The sequence below is a fragment of the Pygoscelis adeliae genome, unplaced genomic scaffold (assembly GCF_000699105.1).
Source record: "Pygoscelis adeliae isolate BGI_AS28 unplaced genomic scaffold, ASM69910v1 Scaffold18, whole genome shotgun sequence".
In the NCBI taxonomy this organism is placed as follows: Eukaryota; Metazoa; Chordata; class Aves; order Sphenisciformes; family Spheniscidae; genus Pygoscelis; species Pygoscelis adeliae.
The window spans coordinates 3752019-3771543 of record NW_008825558.1 but is presented as its reverse complement, the minus strand read 5'-3'; the positions used below and the strand labels follow the sequence as shown (position 1 = coordinate 3771543).

Genomic DNA, 19525 nt, shown 5'->3' with positions numbered 1-19525 from the left:
ATCCCCTCATCCAGATCATTGATAAAGATATTGAACAAGACCCTCCCCAACCACTCTCTAGACTTGTAGCCTCACTCTGTAGACCCACCACCTTGCATTTGTGGGCAGGCAAGAGCAAGAACCGAAGCTTGTTTTTTCACTATTACATTAGCTCGTATTTTTTTCCACAGAGGGAATTGCCCGAGGAGAAGCTGTAGACCAGGATGCAGTGCCCATGTATAACCTTGAGAGAAGTGCAGAAGGCTGGAAAACAGCACCCTGCCCAGGAAATGTCAACCTGGGGCATAGAGAGGAAAATTCCTGCGAGTTTTGATTCTAAATCCTCCACATAGAGGGCTGAATGTTTTTTCTCTGAGTAGGCCAAAAGGCCAGACAGCAAGAAGAGCAGTCTTGCTGAGATAAGCCTCCCTACTAAGTGTTGGATAGCACAAGCAGGCAGAAGGCAGGTCGATATGCACAATACAGACTGATCCCATCTGCTACCACTTCAGTGGACACTGGCCTCTGTCCACAAAACAATGTGTGTATCAGAGGGAAGGATCTGAGCAGTAACTGGCTGTACTTGAATGTACCAGACAAAATCTGGACCTGCCAGGGTAGGTTTAGCAGATGTGAATTGACCTTGTATCAGCCATGGAGCCAGGCACGTTTCTGGTGTGAAAGATGATGTTCTGGCAACCTAGCCTTCGACTGCAGAGCGCTAAGCAGGTCCAGGTCCTATGTTTAAGGAAACTCTCCTTTAGGACTCCAATAGGAGTCTGAATCAAGAAGAATCAAGCATATTGCTTTAAGAGTTCCTTCCCTGCTTTGTTTTGAGACTGTTTAGTATGGGTGACTGAACACCAAAACAGCCTTTACTCGGAAGCAATCACTACTGCATCTAGGGTGGATCTAGCTGGGAAGAGGTTTCAGATCCTTTCTGTCCATTGCTCATTTGTTTTATGATGATGAGCCAGCTGGTTTCCATAAATATACCCTGGGAATGAGAGTGTTTACATACAGTGGTTCAATCATGACTTCTAGCTGGGTTCAAGGACTTTTATCAACTTGGCTTCATAAATAATATTAGTTGCCTTTCTCATAAGTAAGCTGTATAAGCAACATACATACTTATTGCTGATGTAGGTGTTGATTTCCACTCTAAAGCTTTGAAAATATTAATCTCTGTAGGGATGACGTGATTCTGAAATAATCCATATACTGATCTAGCCGTACTTATTAGCAAAGTGTTCTACAAGCATTGGTGCAACTTTCGCCATTTAACTAGGAAATAGATTATTTGACACAAGAAACACTTAAAATCACTAACGTCATCATGAACAGTGTTAACTGGCAAGCACAGAAAGGAGATCATGAGAAATGCTGCAGGTTTGCCTGTCTTACATCTCAGACTCCACCCTATCTCTAGATTGTGTGAAATCCCGAAGTACACACCATGGAAAACAGGTTCAGATTGCTGCCAATGAACTTCCACTTAGAGTCAGTCACACCAAGGGCAGAAAGTTGGTACCTATCCAATTCCTATCCCAACACTGGAGCACTGCAGCACTGCACTTCCAATATAATGGGAACAACAGGATTTCTCTCCCCGTTTTTCCTCAGATTAAGAGAAACTTTATGGAAATTTATGGGAAAACACCTTACAATGGACTAAAGGGTAAATATCCACTGCAAAAGGTATTGGGGTAAATCTTTGGCAGTAGGGGATTAATTGGCAGATCAGGTAATGATTCAGAACAAGTTTTCCAGAGCACATTTTAATTATAAAGTGTCTTAGAGTGCAACAAAGTGGGACACAAATGGGCAGCACAGAGCAGACCCTGAAGGCATAAGAATAGTTCCTTGGTGTTCTCATCCAGTTATCTATGAATAATAAATTTTTTCCTTGTCTAGAAAATGTTACAAAGTGAGTTGCATCTGAAAACCAAGGTGGATAGACAAGATATATATTCCGCAGGGGAAATTCTGATTCAGTCTCCCTGGGCATTGCTACAATTATTGATGCATGTAAAGATATTATTTTTGCTGGATGACATTTATATCTCTTGTAAGATAGGTTAGTGCAGCATAACTCTGAGATGTGGTTTTGTTTATTATCCTAGATGTCATTATGCCTTAACTAATGTTTCTGGTAAACTAGGAGGGCACTTGGCCAGGAAGTTTATCTTATTTATTTTATCTTGTGAGTGGCACATATCTCAAGTTCATTTAGCTTGGATTCAGTTAGTGAATACATTTCTCTTCTGTAAACTCACCTGTGCAATTGAGGTCTGAGATTTAGCACCACACATTACCCTGGCCAGTCCTGGCCTCGGAGGTGCTGAATTCCTGAACCTCAGATCCTTTCGAAAAAGGTATTGCAAGAAAGCTGCAGTAACACTTACCAGAGTCACACAATTTCTCACTATTAGAAATATTACATTCCAAGCATTGTCCCTACAGAGATCCAGCTTGCTTAAACTTTTATAAGGAGTGCACAATAAAAAGCAAAATTTATTGAATTCTTGATCATAAACTGGATGTAAATTTGACTATATATACCTACAGTTCACCCACACTTTAAAACTGCAGTCTCAGTCCCTTCCACCTCAAAAAGAAAAAGGGCTCGAGAAAGGCAACAAGGATGGAACAACTTCACGCAAGGACTAAGGCAGGCAGAATTCCTCAGGATGGGAACAAGCTACGACAGCAGCTGCAACAGAGGTCTACAAAATCGCAAATGGCAGGAAACGAGTAAATGTCAATCAAGCAACCAGCGTCCCTTCCAGTGACAGAGCTTAGGGGCGTCAGATGAGACTAACAGGAACCTTGTTCAAAGCAAAGGAAGAGGTGAGTCTCCATGCAATAGGCAGCAGATAAAAGAATGGCCGAACTTTATAGAAGAGCAATTCAGTTTGCTTACACGAACACCACCTTCAGCTCAGAAAGCTCTGGAGTGGAAAATAGCAGCTGGGAGATTTGCCTTGGGCATCTGTTTTCTCAGGCTGTGGGAACAGGGCACTGGGCTAACAGGGCTCAGTACTGCCATTCTTGTATTTTACTATGAGCCTATTTTTTCATATCTAAAGAGAAGTTAATAGACGTATCCTAACATGAGAAATTTTACTGTAACACTATAAACATTCCAACGCCTAAGAGAACCCAGAAAATGAGCCATTGCCTTATACAGCGGAAGGCAATAACGAAAAGGAAGCATGAATTGCTTATTATCTCTGGTGGTACAGAAGTTTGAAACAGCCACTTTGCTTCTTTGAGGTGGTTTATAAATTTAAGAAATCACTCAATATTTCAGGCATCAGGCTCAGTATATCTGTTTACATACAAAATATTGTTTCCTTCATTGTTGAGCCAAGTGCTCTTTTCAAACGCAAGATCAATACCAGGCGCTCATTTTATTACATTTATATCATACGTTGTAGAATTTCAGCTAGAGACGAGTTCCATAAATCCTGATAAATTCTTGCATTGTTCAAAACTAAATCTTCAGGATGAATAAAGTATAAAGAGTTAGATACTCACTCACCACTGGCTTTGTGATAACTGTTCTCTCGTCAGAGTCAATGATAGTTTGAGTACTGATTGATGCTACGGTAGTGTAAAACATGTCAGAGGGTTTTGTTGAAAAAGCCCACCCAAAATATGTTGTGGTCAGTTATAAATAAAACCTCATCTTTCCCTCCTGTTCACAGTCAACACCATACTGGCTTGGAGCTTTTATACGTTCCACTACACCATGGTACTTTGGGTGCAAAAACGCAGACAAGACAAGAAAGCAGCCAGTGACAAATTTGACTCAAAGATCTCAAAATAAAAGCTCAGAATTCTGCTCTAGTTAATGGTGAGGTCAAGAGAGGGAGTTGGTTGTTGTGTTTTGTGTTGGCAGGCACTGATCACTAGAATTTCCCAAATGTGGTTGCTTTGTTCAGAAAGAGGAAATATATAGAAGTCATTGTGGCGCAGAAATTCCTTTATTGGCCATTTATGGAAAAAAACCCTTTCATGGATCAGAGTATTTGGGCCATAATTTGACAGTTCACTGAAAGAAACTAACAGCCAACAGACATTTGGTGATGACAGCAAATTTGAAATCTACCACTGACGTAGAGGCATCCGTATTTTGGTAAGAACATAGTATTTGAAGTCAGTATGTTATTCTGCCTGCTCTTCGGACAACAGTTGTTAAGTGGAACATAAAGCACTCTGAGGTCTAAAAATCATCAAAAATACTGGGAGAAACAGAGATTTGCTTTGGTACTTAATATTTCCTCTTTTTCCCTCTTATTCCAATATTCACTGCTTTTGAACAGGATGTTCAAAAGGATCAAGAATTTTCAAAGAGACTGACATTAGAGAGGGATATTCTCTATAAACCATATCACACATATAATGTAATATATACAAATATTCCTAATATATAAAACATTCACATACAAACTCACTGGATGAAATCTATCTCCCAATGTGAAATCAATGAACATGTTCTCATTAAATACCATAGAGCCAGGGTCTTACACTCTCTTTCCAGACACTGGTGACAGCAAAACAGAGACAGGCAGAGAAAGAGGCTTGGAAGTTTCTGGCAGATGTTGTATATGGACTGACTAAATCATGGTACGTCTGCACTAGGTAATGGAATGAAATGGCCCTGCTGCGAGATGGTAGTCCAGCTGCATTATTGCTAGGGCTCGAGTTAGTCACCTCCATACAGAACTCCTGTGCTGCATGGATAAATCAGTTCCCTCTGAGAGAATCAGGGTGTTTTTGCTGCATGCCTTCATGTAGTGTAGGCATATCTGAAGCAAACACATCCTTCTTTTTCTGTCTCTTCCGAAAAAAATGAAGCACAGAATTCTCTGCATTAGTCACAGTCTCAGAGACTGTGATATCGTCACTCTTTTGTTTGCTGCAGCAGAAAAAGGGACTGTGGTTTGAATCATATGCAAACATTTCTGAAATGTCTTTTGCAAAGTACATAAAAAAGACAAAGTGTGCTAACAGGGGAGAACTCACTGTCCTTTACAACCACAGCTATGCACAAAGGAGAAATAAAATGCACAGTAACATTTCTGAAAAGTTTGATTTGAAGGATGCTCTTCTGAAAAATGAAATACGCATTTAAGAAGCTGACTGCACAAATTGCTTTCTCTAAATATATATAACTTTACACGGGGAATACTGAGGCAAGCGATGACGGCGAGAAGAAAAAAATCTCCCAACCAGTCCTTACAATGCTACACCTTAAAATTTCACACTCAATTCAAAAGACACCCTAGATCTTAATGGTTAAAACTTCCAGCAAACAAAATTTCTTTTCCTGTGTTTTCCAAGGAAGGAATAGTGAAAGCTACATGATGATCTGACAGCAATGTCACCTGTAAATGTATAAAGGTAAATAAGTAACAGATGTACTGGAAATTCAGCCCAGTTAACAAAAAATAAAATAAATCTTGATGCGAACAATGAATAATTCACAAGCCACATCACTAGAGTGACCACAGGCAGGTCTGTGCAGAGTCCAGGCTGCACTGTACAAATAATTTAGGACTCAGAAAAAGTGAACACTGCCTAACACAACTGCTTGATTGCAAGCAATCTCATCAAGCCAAGTCAGCAGCTCTGCAAACCTCAATGCACTCTCGGCACTGCCATGGCAATGACTTCAAACGGGGCTATATAGCCTGATCCTGCACGCGTAACTCTAGCAGGGCCAAGTCTGCATTACCTTTTGTGATGTTTACTTTAAGAGATAAATTATGATCTTGACAGTCTACTGTTCAGAAAGAGGAAAAATCCCCAAACGGTGCTACAGAGCTAAGTTGTTCTGAGGGCTAGACAGGGTAGAATATATATGTAAAGGATATGTTACCATTTTACCTGGGGAACCTCAGATAGCCAATGATATAAACGCTGCTTGAACAAAAACACTGTTACTCCCAAGAATAGCAGTAATTCTATTACAAGGGACGCTCTAAAAAACCAACATCGCATTGCAATGCAGAGGGTAACTGAACATTGGTAGTAAGTTTAATTAGTAGTAGAGGTATGTGTTTCCCATGGTGTTTTTAATCAATATTGCTCATGAAATTTGGCTGAGAATGGGTAACACTATATGAGGAACTATTCCTCTAAATTGCTTAATTTCAGAGACAGGCTATCAGGAAAGATGCATACAGCAGCCCTGACTTCATTCTACAGAGGTTACAAAAAAGCCTTTCACGAACCAAGAGTCTGCAGTTATTCCTGAATAACACATGGCCACTCCGCTCTCCCAAAAGGAGGTTCTTTCTCTGCACAGATCCTCCTTCATCATCCCCAGTTCTGCTTGATCTTCTGCAGGTGTGAACATCTCAGAGATGCAAGTCCCTGTTCAGCAAGAATACAGGGAGAAGACTCTTTAACCTTGCAAAGCCTTCATGTACCAAAGTTGTAGCTGGAAAGAGCTATTTGCTAAATATTAACTTTCAAGCAGCTTAAGAATCTAAAATGAAATTACCACCTTCTCCATTTGTGTTTTCTGGAACAAATGCAGTGACAACCCATATTCAGAGTCCAGCCTGGAATTTCAAAGCATCGCAATACTAGTGAATCCCTTTCTCTGGTTCCCAGTTATAGCTGAGATTTCTCATCTTCACCAAAAATCCAAACCCCGTACACTTCATATGCCAGTGTTTTGATAACGTGCTCAGCAAAGAAAAGCACACAAGGGTGCTTCAAAGTCAGCCAAAGTCCATGAAAGACTCCAGTTCACTTGAACCGGTTTTGGGTTAGAACTGTAATCCAAATATTTGCACCCATGCAAGAACTTAATGTAAATAGCAGCATGCCACTGTGAAAATATCATACAAGTATCTGTTAGGTGGAATTCTTCAATAAACTTATTCACAATGCTTAAAAGCAAAAAAACAGCATTAGTCCAATCACAAGACCAGGTTTCTTAAGAACATATTAATTCTCTGGACAGGTACAGGAATGTATTTATCAATAGGATGGATAGGGTGTGTAAGAAAGCAGTGACACCAGTATTTAAAAACAATGTGTTCCTTTCAGGGGGAGGTGTCCAGCTGCTAAGCAGTACATGCTGCTTTCGTTGCTATTTCTTATCTTCCATAAGGCAAAAAATGGTGGCAGGACCTGGTTTGTTTTCTGCCAGCTGAAATACAGTAAGCAGACACTTGTGCATATGAAGGAGGCAGTATGTACACCTCAGTCCCTGTAACCGATGTGTCCATCTGTTAGCTCGCTCTCTGCATGGATGTAACCTAGTGGCCGCTCATCACTAAAGGACAAAGCTCAATGTAGTCTCTTGCTTACCCCAATAATTACGAGTTAATTGACATTTGCCTCTTCGTTTCACTGGAATAGGCCGAAAGAAGTTTCATTTTTTAAGCTCAGCTCAGGAAAATAAAAAATGTGAATCCAAGGTAATTCAACTAAAGCAATTCCTTTGATAACAAAACTGAGAAAATACTGCTTGTAGCGTGTGGCCTCAATACTGGGAGAGGATTCTTCAAGGCAAGTTTCACCTACTGGGTGGATATTTATTTTCCTTTAGATTAAAACATTTGCATGTACAGAAAGAAACATGATTCATACATGGCATAACTGAGCCAAGGATGCAGATGACTTAATGAATATCTTTGAACCACTTTTAATTGCACCAGAGTACAGAGCATTTGTGAAAGTACCATGCATTGAACAGCACCAGAAGTTTACAGAGACATTCAAACATTAATCTTTCTTTCAAAGAGAAACTGATTTTTGTACAGGCTTATAAACCAGTCAAGTTTAGATTAATTTCTGTTTGAGAGCAGAAAGTAGGACTCATTTGGGACTTACAGGCTGCATGCCGAGACTTTATACAGAGACGAGTTTCATTCATTTAGACTGGAAGAAGCAACATAATAAAAATAAGCAGGTAGATATTTCTGCTCATTCAGATACTTCACATGCTCATTATCATCTATACACCATTAAAAGATGGCTGCCGTACGACACCTGCTAGCTGGGATTTGTTCATTTCTGATACCAGTGACTCAAGCAGATACATATTGCTTCTTCCTTAGTGCTTTTGGATGCCAGTTCACACACTGTTCTTTTATTTAATTCTCTTTTTGTTTTGTGTCAGGGCGAGTGTTCCCAGAAGTGCTATTACATCTTCGTCATAGAGACCATCTGTGTGGCTTGGTTTTCCCTGGAGTTCTGCCTCCGATTCATTCAGGCAAAGAGCAAGTGTCAGTTCTTCAAAGGACCCCTAAATATCATTGACTTCTTGGCCATTTCACCCTATTACATTTCCCTCATCTTCTCAGAGGATGACTCAAATGAGGAGGATGACAGGCCAAGCAGCAACACATATTTGGAGAAGGTTGGTTTGGTGCTACGGGTTTTACGTGCCTTGAGGATCTTGTATGTAATGCGCCTTGCCCGACACTCCTTGGGCTTGCAGACTTTGGGCCTCACAGTTCGGAGATGCACACGGGAATTTGGCCTGCTTTTACTCTTCTTATGCGTGGCTGTCACTCTGTTCTCTCCTTTGGTCTATCTCGCCGAGAATGAATCTGGGAAGGTGCTTGAATTTACAAGCATACCTGCTTCTTACTGGTGGGCTATCATTTCAATGACCACTGTGGGGTATGGAGATATGGTACCACGGAGCATCCCAGGCCAGATGGTGGCTCTGAGCAGCATCCTCAGTGGGATTCTCATCATGTCTTTTCCGGCAACATCAATATTCCACACTTTCTCCCATTCCTACTCGGAGTTGAGAAAAGAACATGAACGACTGCAGTCTCGGCTACACAGAGTAAAAAATGCCAATCACTCTGGTGAAAGTGACACCTTCAATGAGACAGACAGCTTGATCCTGGAGGATCAAGCATCACCAGTCAAATACATTTACACAGGGAACTAAGCCTGGTTGTAAAACGTTCCCAAGGACAGGAATAGAAATATACACATATGTATGTCAACATAATACACAAAGCAAAGCAACAACATAAGTTACGATGTTAATTTTCTCTGCCAGCATAGGTATAATAAGCAGTCAAGCCAACGCAGCTAGCTCCAACACATCATTATGGAGCTGGAGGTTTTGAGAATGTCAAAAGTCAGAGTTTATTCAGTAATAAATATCCACTCTTCTCTATGACTAATAAGAATAAACTTTGTCTCTGCCAGTCATGTATCTTGCTGAATACCTAATACTGAACGAGCAACAAACAAAACAGATTCTGTTGGCACAAATACACTTGTTATTTTATTTGCCTTTGAGTTTCCAATGTTCTTGCAATTAACATCTTGAGGCAAGCATTAGAATGGATTCTTTCAGGGCTATGCACCAGTGTTGTTTATGCAATGCTCATCCACCAGGCATACAGAAGAAGCCTCAATACAAATCTGAATTCTGTATCTAAAGCCACTAATAAGCTTAAAATAAAAGCACTGTATGTATGCGAAAACTTTCAAAGTTTGCCTGTAGCCAGACGATCAATCTATACATAACAAATTGCACTGCTATTGTATAAAATACATAGTGTTTGCAAGAGAATTTGCTTGAAATGCAGTTGCGGTCTGCAAACTGTAAACATTTCATACTAGACAGCAAAAGTTTTCAAACTTCTTTTTCATATACTTATTTAAAATAATAATGAGGAATAAAAACCCCAAGCTTATTGACCATATTAAAAAGCGTTGGTGTTATCTTTTTTACTGAATGGTGATGGCTTCTCTGGAAGAACGATAAAAAATAGAGGTATTGAAAATAAGATGACAGCTCAGAAGTATCCAAAGGTATAAATAGCACAGAATGAGGTGAACGATTGCCAGAGAGGCAGTGGAAGTGTTTTCCTAATGCAAATGGAAGATGTCCCTTTTGGGATATCCAAGTATAGCCAGAAGAAAGCGATAGGACTACACAGAAGTCAACAATACTACTTCATGGGATAGTCTAGATGATCTTTTACAGTACAACCTTTTAGATGCTGTGAATGCAGTTAGTGAAACTGATACCAAGACATGAAGGCCAGGGCTGTGCAAACACCTGTGTGTTTAGGGCCTGCGTCAGCTCACAGGTCCTCAGTTGGTAAGCAGGCCTGTTGATACCCGCAGAACTTTGACACGCTGAATGTCAGGCATGTATTTTAAGTGCTGAGATGAATCAAGGCCTCAATTATTTTTTAATCAGATTTTCAGCTTTCATTATTCCATTCCTTAAATCTTACCAAGGTCCCCATGACCTTGTGATGGAGCAAAGCTCAGTGAAGTGACGATTCAGTTCCAGTTTTCAGCAGGCACCATTCTTGCACAGTACGGTGCAGTTTGGAGCCCAGGGGATACTTCCAGGCATTGTGACCTGTCTCCCACGTGGACACACGAACACAGTCACTTGCAGAGTTATGCAACTTCATGCAGGCATTTGGGAGCTTCAGTTTTTAGATACTATCCTCACTGCGCTGCATAGCTTAAGTACAGAAAAGCACAGTTGCTGGCACAATTTGGATGACGTGACTCAAATTAATCTCTTGGATTTATCTTGCTATTGACCCTATGATTTAAACCAGAGAAACTTTAGCGGATTATAGATGGGATGTTCCAACACAATTGGAACAAGTCGACACTAGATGACAGGCATTTATATTTGCCACATAAAGGGTGGAATTTCTGCTGGTTTATGCATCGGTCCATCTGATTTTTTATTTTTCGCAATTAGCATTTATTTTTTGCCAGCAATTCTCTACAATAGGACTACTTAGATGGTAAACGAGACAAAATCCAACCCCGATCTGGACCATGACCCAGACCTCTCCACGGTCCTACTCACGGTGATGCGACCTGCATTTCTCTGGGAGAGTCTATACTTCTTTAGAGTTATGTCAGTTTCTTAGGAAAAACAATTGCACGCTGCCACAATACCCAGCACAGTCCACTTCTGCCCCTCTGGTCTGGCAGAGCCAAAGACAGTGCTTGCCCCCTGCTGACTGATCCCTGCTAGAACACGTATCCTGATGCAGAATAGCCACATCTTTAAAAAGACATTTCTCCCCACTGACACACTCTTTGGAAATACAAACAATTAGGTAGTGCAACTGATTTGCTTTTCCTAATTAACAGTTTTCTTGCTAGTTCAGGAGTTAGTTCAACATGGTCCCACAGAAAATTAGCCCAGCCACATTGCTCTAAACATGTAGATAGCTGGAAACATATCGGAGCTTTTACTGCCCAAGTACTTGTAACAGCTCAATGTCCAACAGGTTCTGTGATGTAGGTGGGGTTGTGGACATAACATGCATCCAAATTCACAGCAATCCAAACCTTGACTCAGTGTCAAGCTTGTGTAAGTTCTTCCAAAACACAGTCTAAGAATATGCTGAAACACGGAGGTAAAACAAACAAACAAACAAAAAATCACCAGTGTTTAACAGTGAAGTGCGTGCTTGCACTTTCAGCAGAATCAGGACCATAGCATATATTTCTGTTTCTAACTTAATCTCTTCCTATAGCTGGGTCTGAGCTGCACCAGCTTTCATAGAATATGTCCTTCCTGATTCATTGTATTACTAGGGAGGGAAAAAGTATGTTGAGAGGAACATTTTGTTCCTGTGTAACTCAACTGAGTAACAAATTCAGAACAAGCAGTTACAATTAGCAGATATTGTTGTTGCCAAGATCATATCATCTCATAACCAGACTTAATTAAAAGAGCAGTTTAGGTGCCTGGCATCCAGCTTCTCTTAGTTCAAAGCCTTTTCCCCGAATCTAAATCCTAGAAGCAGCAGAGGAACAGCACGCATTTTCCAGGGGAAACCGTGTTGTTCAGCCCTCACCAATGCATGACATCTCTTTTTAAGCTTCTAACTGCTACTCTGATATAGCAACAACTCTACCATATAATGAAGGGACCCACAAAACTCCCCACCATGCTGCTTTGTTTGGGGAAGTCGATAGATATCCTGCTCTGCAAATCAGCTAGGGATACCAGACAGAGAGTGACAGAATCACATGAAAATGCAGTACAGGACCCTTCCAATTAGTGGTCTGACTTGGAACCAAAACACAGTGAATGGGTTTTGATCACGGACTAAATGCAAATTTTTTATGATGTGGAAATAGTACTGAGTAGTAAGTACTAATAGTACTAAGACCTTTGCTTTGACCTAGCTCTCATTTCTTCAGGGATTCTGCAGATTGTTTCAAATTCTCACTGCAGCCCTCATACCTCCCAGCTATTCTCCAGCTGTTTCTCCTCTTTGACTTTCATCCGTTCCTCTGGTAGAGAAGCATTACATAAGGTGGACGTATTATTATTTCAGTAATGAACTCCCATTGGTTTCATAGGTTCAGTATTTTATCCTTTCAACCTACTGTTAGATCTCCTGAAATTCGCTTTTCATCTGTCTTTGGCAATCTGAAGTTTGCATCCAGTCACTAATATTCATAGTAAAATTAAAGTTACCAGGTTTATTATTTAAGTCACATAAATTCATTGCATGGAATAGTACATTACTTTAGGAGTAAATTGCAAAAGAATTCACTAAGTGTACTGCATATCCTATGCATAAATTACAGCAGAACTATTTAAAACTTGTATTGTTCAATATTTTTATTTCAAACATACCCAAACAGTATTCTGCAGTTATTTCGAACAATTAAGCACATCTGTTGATAAAAATTACGCTCTGCATGCCCCCTCTGATTTTGTTTGCAATGGAAGATTTTTTTTCCCTTTTTTTTTGTTCAGAAAATCATTTTAATATATTGCAGTAATCTATAAATAATGACGAAAACCTAGAAGGTCAAGGAAATGAAAAGTACAGCACATTCCCTGAAGGAGTGTTAGAAAGTTTTTACTTCTACAAGTAATAAATTATTAGCCACATGTTAAAGTTAGAACTGATAAAAGGCTGATATAATACTCACATTTCCTAAATGGAGTCTGGTTTCTGCAAAGTAAAAACCTAGATATTCTAGCACATTTTACTGAAAGTATTAAATTCCTCCCTGTGAACTATTTTGCTTCCATACCAATGACTTATCTGAGGTAAATGGGGCTTTCACCGCTTCCCTGAGTCCTAGCCATGGCACAATACCTGGCAAAGCCCTAAGAAATGGGACTAGGTTGTGAATATATCAGGTACTCAATATGCACGCTGGATTCTCTGCTGGCCTCTGACATGGGGCATTAAACCGGATTTTCCCAGCAGGCAAAGCACAGAGACTGAGCTGAATACTCCTCGCTCCTTTACAGGACACCAGCATTCAGCTCAACCGACGTCTGCAGAACTCCCCGACTAGGTTTGGGCAAACCAGTTGATGTGTATGGGGTGCAGATCTTGTTAGGAACCTTCAGTTCTTAATTTGCAATATTAGGATGAAACCTAATACTCTAGGTTACTCTATTTTTTTTTTCTGGATGACTAAAATGATACTCACAAGGAAAAGATGATGAAGAGAAAGAACTAAGGTGTTTCCCTTGCCCCTGTGCTCCTGTCTTTACCATTTTACTCCCAATTGAAGCTACTTCTCAAAAACTTATTTTCCCAAAGTTTAATGTTCCTGTAGTTCCCTTATGCCTGTATCTGATCACCACGAAAAGCTCACATAGAAGGGAAGAAACCTAACCCAAAGCTACTTCACTATAAGAGAGATCTGCATTCAAAACAGTACCAGGGAAGCTCATGTAAAAATTGCAGGCCTGGATCATCAGCACCAAGTAGAAGTGCTTAAGGAGCACCTTAGCAGAATATTACAGTAGATTCAGCAAGAGGGGTAAAAATCCAGCTCAGATTTCATTATTTCCATACTTGATTCCTGCCATAACCACACCAGTTGTAAAAAACAAGCATATGTCTAAAAGGGAAGGGCTGTAGAAGACCCTTTGGGTGTTTCTCTTCTGAAAGTTATAGTCTGTTATATCACCAGTAATAAGTACCATAACTAAGTAATAAAACTTAATCATCCTGAAGCAACACTTAAAATTTTAAAATCTTAAATTAAAAGGTCTATTGCTTCATGCCTGACAATTTTGTTTAAAAAAATCCTTTAGGATTTAACGTATTAGCATAGAACTCTATACATGCATATAATAAAGTCATAATATCTTCCAAAATTTTCTGCTTGCCAGTTCTAGCATTCAGACAAATATTAGTCAGTTAGAGACTAACTACGAGTCAACAGGTTTTATCTCAGCTTCTTGAAAATAATTTCTTTCCATCAGCTTTCAAGAAACTGTGGCTATTTTTAGTAAGAACAAATGGAGTGGTACAGAATCTTTCTTCTGCCTAACGTTAAAGTAGATGAGGTACAATTTATATTGACCTTGCAGGGCAATGAAGCCCTCACAATGCCTCTGTGAGAATCCCATGATGTTTCACTTAATTTCAGACAAACAGCATGATCATTTGCTGATGTTCCATTTGCTTTAACTCAGCATCCAGGTCCACATCACTTCCCACAAGGATAGGACGCTGACCAAGCACCTGTTTTCGCCTGCCCACTTTGGAACCCCACATCAGGAATTGTTCATTTGCTATATAAAAAGCCATCTCGTTAAAGAATTTTTGTATTAAAATTCATAACCTTAAAGGTACCGTGTGACAAATACTAAAGATAATTGCATTGCACTCATGGACAGAGAATACTAATAAAACAAAGGAAGTGCTTTTATGTCCTTCAATCAACAGGTCTTGTACTGTCCTTTAAGTGTCTTACCCTGTCTTTTAGGAAAATATCCGTTAAAATTTTCTAATTAAAATTAGACTTGCAAATCACTGTTCTTGAAATATCTTCACCAGAACAACAGAGCAGGTAACAATCATAAAACTTTATGCCTTGAGGATCTACTTCTCCAAATTATATGTTTTCATTAGTCTGATGTTTTACCTAGCTATCCTGAAGCTTTCCTAACTGCCTAGTTCCACACCAAGTTAGTTAGAGCTGTTCTACCTCTGAGAGACTTTCGTATGAGAATTTCACAAAAATCATCTCAGCTCAAAGACAACAAACTCCCGGAAATTTCAAAGCTTCAGAGAGATGAAAGAGCTATGAGCTACCCACAATTAAAGAAACAAAAATTATTACACAGTTCAGCAAAAATAGATACATTAACAGACTCATACAGCACAATTACTATATTTTTTACAGGATGTTTTTAGGAAAGAGAGGGTGAAACCATATAGGTTGAAACCAGCTTTATCTGTAATTCCAAGTCTGATACATAGGTTCATACCTTGAATGGCGCTTGCAGTCAGTAGGATTTAGTACAGTCATTTCCAGAGTTGATAAAGGTAATGCTACCAGCTCATTAAGGGGTAAGTATGCATGCTTAAACAAATTAAACTAATTTCATACTGATACAAAGATACCTAAGGGAAATTGAGGTCAAATAGATTTATGCCGTGATTCAGAGATTGTGAAATGTTCTTACAGAATTCAAAACTGCATTTTGTCCACAGAATTTAAAACTGCATTTTGTCTACAGAATTTCTGAATAAAACTGTAACCAAGGGTCCATTCCTCAGAGTTATTACACAAGTGACATTAAAAAAAAAAAACAAAACAAAGCAAAACCCACAGAAATGCATTTCAAGAGCAAGAATATTGGAGGGAACACTACACAGAACAACAGATAAATCAGTTTCAAATTATCACCCAAAAGAGCAAAATATGTCAGCAGTACAGGGTAATAGGTTTGCTGGTCCTTAATCAGTGTTTGTTGAAATAACAGCAAATTAAAGGCCCGTTTTTGCAGGTTGTCAGATCATTCCTGTGAGCTGCTAAGTGCCTCTGGCTTTGTGAAAGTCTAGAGAATTTGAATCACCCAGTATACTGAAAACTCTAAGAAGTGCAACTAAATATTACGATAAGGTAGTTAAATTTTATGCTTGACTACACTTTATTTCATTGAAGTAACACAGATTCTGACTGGTTTTAGAAAAGACCTCTGTGTTTCACACTGCCTACTTCTGTATCTCAGCTTGGGATACCAAAGAAAAACAGAAAAGCAAAGCAGCCTAGATGTGGTGTAAATCAGTATCACTTTTAAAATCCATAAACTTAATCCAGCTTACCACAGCTGAGAATAAGGCTGTAAGCACTTCTACATGGCTGCAATATGTTTGCTGTCATTTTCTTCCTTCATCAAGTGATTCTGAAACGTAAAGAAAGCCGAAGAGAAAGATCAACCTTCCTTTTACCACCAGCCACGATCAACGCTTCAGACTTCACAAGTTTTGTTGGACTGTGACCCCTGTAACCTGTTGACAAGAATTGCAAACCCAGACACAAACACAAGCCTTAGTATTTCCATTCTTATCTATACTCCTCCCGCTGCATGCTGTGGTTTTATATCTATGTTGATCTTCCTAAAAACACAGACCATGCACTCTCTGAAACGGTTACACTGAATGCTCTCAAACACTCGCATTTCCAAAAGGGAGGGAGTTTCATAAGACCTTCAAAGATTTCCACTGTGGCTGATTCTGGGTGGGAAACTAGAAGAAAAGGGATGCAATTCTTGATTCATTCTGTTTCCAACAGAGAGAAGAGGGACCACCAAAGGGTCTCTAATAGCAGGGAATATCCCAACCTGTAAACCGTTATTAGACAATTGTTGTGTTCCTGTGCATGGGAGAGAATACACTCCAATTATAACTACAAGGAGGTGCTGAACCTGCTCCTTAAGGGCATGCTTTTTTGAGAGAAAAGCTGGCGTAGTCATAGCCATTTGCTTGCTCAATTCTGGCTTAAAAGCAGCACTGAGGACTGCCAATATTTATGTGATTCTCTCATTTTATTCAGAGAGCAAGAACAGCCAGCCAAGAAGTCTTGGAGCACCCTGAACATAACAAGACAGCAATAGCACTCATTTCTCCTAACTGCTTTTCTGTTGAATAATCAAGCTTATATTAGTTTTGGAAGTTTTCCTCTTCCACGATATGGTGGGTAAGTCCAGTGGCTTCTAAGATGAAGACTGCAGAGAGTTTAACCCTGCCAAAATTTATGCATGGGAATTGTCCCAAGGAACTGTATTTGCATGACCAGGTCTCACGACATAGCAGCAAAGCAGGTCTAGAGGAACAAGTACTAACGGTGGTTTGTCCTCAGGAAACCTGTGGGTTTGTCTGTAGGAAATGACTCCAATTTCCACAGCTCACTGGCTGCCACAGATATAGTTTCCTCTTTCTTTCTTTCCATTCATGTCTTTTGTGCTGCATGGGGGCAATCCATTTTTTATTCATAGGCTTTAGGAGGATCAGTAAATAAGCTGTGCCACGGCACACAATTTTTAAGCTAACATCTCCTCAGCTGTGACCTGCAGTTGCACATCTGAGGAGTTAAGAGTATCTTTGTAACATTGCATTGGTCTCCCTTCCAATACAGTCACTTGGTGTACTTTTACTGACTGAAGAAAATTATTGAAGAAGCATCTTATCAACATGTGCGCCAAATGTCCAGATGAGTGTAACTGAATCTGCAGGAACACCGCTTTGGTGTTGAGCCAATATTAAGACGTCAGTGTTCAGGATTTTCTCCCACTCTTCCAGTCCATCAAAGATGTGAAGCACACATGGACGGATGATGTGCTCACTCTTCAGGGGCTCTGTTCCAGCTCTGTTCCAGACAGATCTGAGCCTAAGACTAGGGGCCAAACAGGACCCCCACAGTCAAGTCACTGTGCTGGCCCCCTTCTTATTCAACATCTTCTCAATTTTGTTACTGCCTTCTGAGACAAACACTTTGTATTATCACAAGGCAGCTTCAAGATACACTTCTAATGCTGTTACATGAATTATAACACTAAGTTGAAAAAAGGAAAATGCTCCAGTGATTCAGCCCTTTTTGCCTCTGGGACCTTCTGTCTCTTCAACATATGAACTACCAAATCAGAGTTCACTTAACCTGACACCGGTGGCTCATAGAGGTGCCTCCAGCCTATGAAACCCCCATAGCAGACCATGAGCACCCTGCCTCTGAATGATGCCTTCCAAGCCAAAACATCAGTTCATTTATAATTAACAGTGACAGCTCGCATCATACAAACACAATTCAGTGTGATTAAGTCTCTCCCCCGCTCCAAAACTTTCTGATAGTTAAGATCCCACCTCAAAACCACTTTGTAAAGGCTCTGCATTGAATCCTGATCTGCCCTGGATGCTCTCCCAGAGGGTCCTCACACCTTCTGTCTGACAGCCATCTAGTGGTACCTGCACTACTTAGCAAGGTAAAGGAGCAGCTAACTCAGTGCTCAGACAGATGGGTCCTCTCCTGTTAGAACCAGCAGCTGTTCTGGGAGGATGGAATGTATACTCTATACTTATGTCACTTTATTTATTTGCCATTATCCTGTAAAAAATTACTATGTATAATACATTAAACACATCACCACAATGCTGTTTGTGGCTGGCAACTTTTTATGGTTGCCAACTGTACTCTTCAATGCATCCTGCCTCTGAGGTGAGATGAGGTAACGGATAACAGGGCTAGCACTGCTTCTTCCTTCAAACAAATGTTGGTGCAAGACCTCCCTCCTTCCCGCAGCCAGGCCTCACTTCCTCTCTAGGGGGAAACTAAGCATGGGGTATTCCTGCTTTCTTCCTGCACTGCTGCCCAATGGATGATTGCTCCAGGACATATACAAGGTATACAAGTGGTTCAACCACGGACACAGATACTGAAGATACCACTCTAGCCTCTCTGAAAGTCTTGCCAAAAGGTTTTCATTATGAAATGCCCATGGCGGTGATTCTAATGGCTGCTGCTGCATACTCCTCCTCGGCGCCCCTCTTATCCCTCCCCTGCTTTCAAGCATGCATCTTGGGCAACTCAATTAAAAGTCATCAGATTCCTTCTGCAGACTAAGCTCCTTGCTACAGTTAACTTGCAGTTGACTCAAAGTACTTCTTGCCCACTGTAACAAATACAACCTGAACTTTTCTAGTTTCTTCCTCAGTTACCAATTGCATCCTTTTGTATTCTAAATGCTCAGATTTACACCACCTGCCCAGAATCACCTAGAGATCTTTGTCATGCTTTTGTCTTCACATATCCCCTTCTGTAACCTCCTTTTTACTTGAGCCTCGGTCTGCGTTGTCCCCAGCAGAAGCAATGAGAGCTAAAACAAATCTACAAGATACTTCGCATGACAAAGTAACAGAAACCCATGTAATGCTGATCACATTTCTAAGCTCTGTAGACCATTGCACTCATTCCTAACTATAGACATCGTTCACTAGTTTCGAGACTTTACAGGTGCTGCATTGCCTTGAGGTTCTGAGAACTGTGAAATTAACAGTAAAATATCTTGGGTAGCTTAGCATGAAGGCAGGAAGATTGAAAATTAATGTTAAGTTTTGTTCAGGTTTACCCAGAGGGCAAGAATGTATTCTAGTGTCAAGGGAAGAAAGAAAGGAAAAAGAAGATTTAGAGTCAGCATGAGTATTCAGAGTCAGATATGATTATTCCATATTCCACAAGCAACCCAAAGAAAGCCAGCTGCCTCCGGTGTTTGCCTTTAGCTGTACGTGTAGGG

General features: G+C 40.2%; 1 protein-coding gene across 1 annotated transcript in view; it reads left to right on the top strand.

Annotated features, from left to right (window-relative positions):
- The window catches only part of KCNG4 (potassium voltage-gated channel, subfamily G, member 4), a 17738-nt gene extending 8827 nt beyond the window's left edge, over nt 1-8911 (top strand). The window contains exon 2 of the mRNA XM_009332308.1: nt 8126-8911. Coding sequence (XP_009330583.1) covers nt 8126-8911 — 786 coding nt within the window. The remainder of the gene's footprint in view (nt 1-8125) is intronic.
- The last annotated feature ends 10614 nt before the right edge of the window (nt 8912-19525 follow it).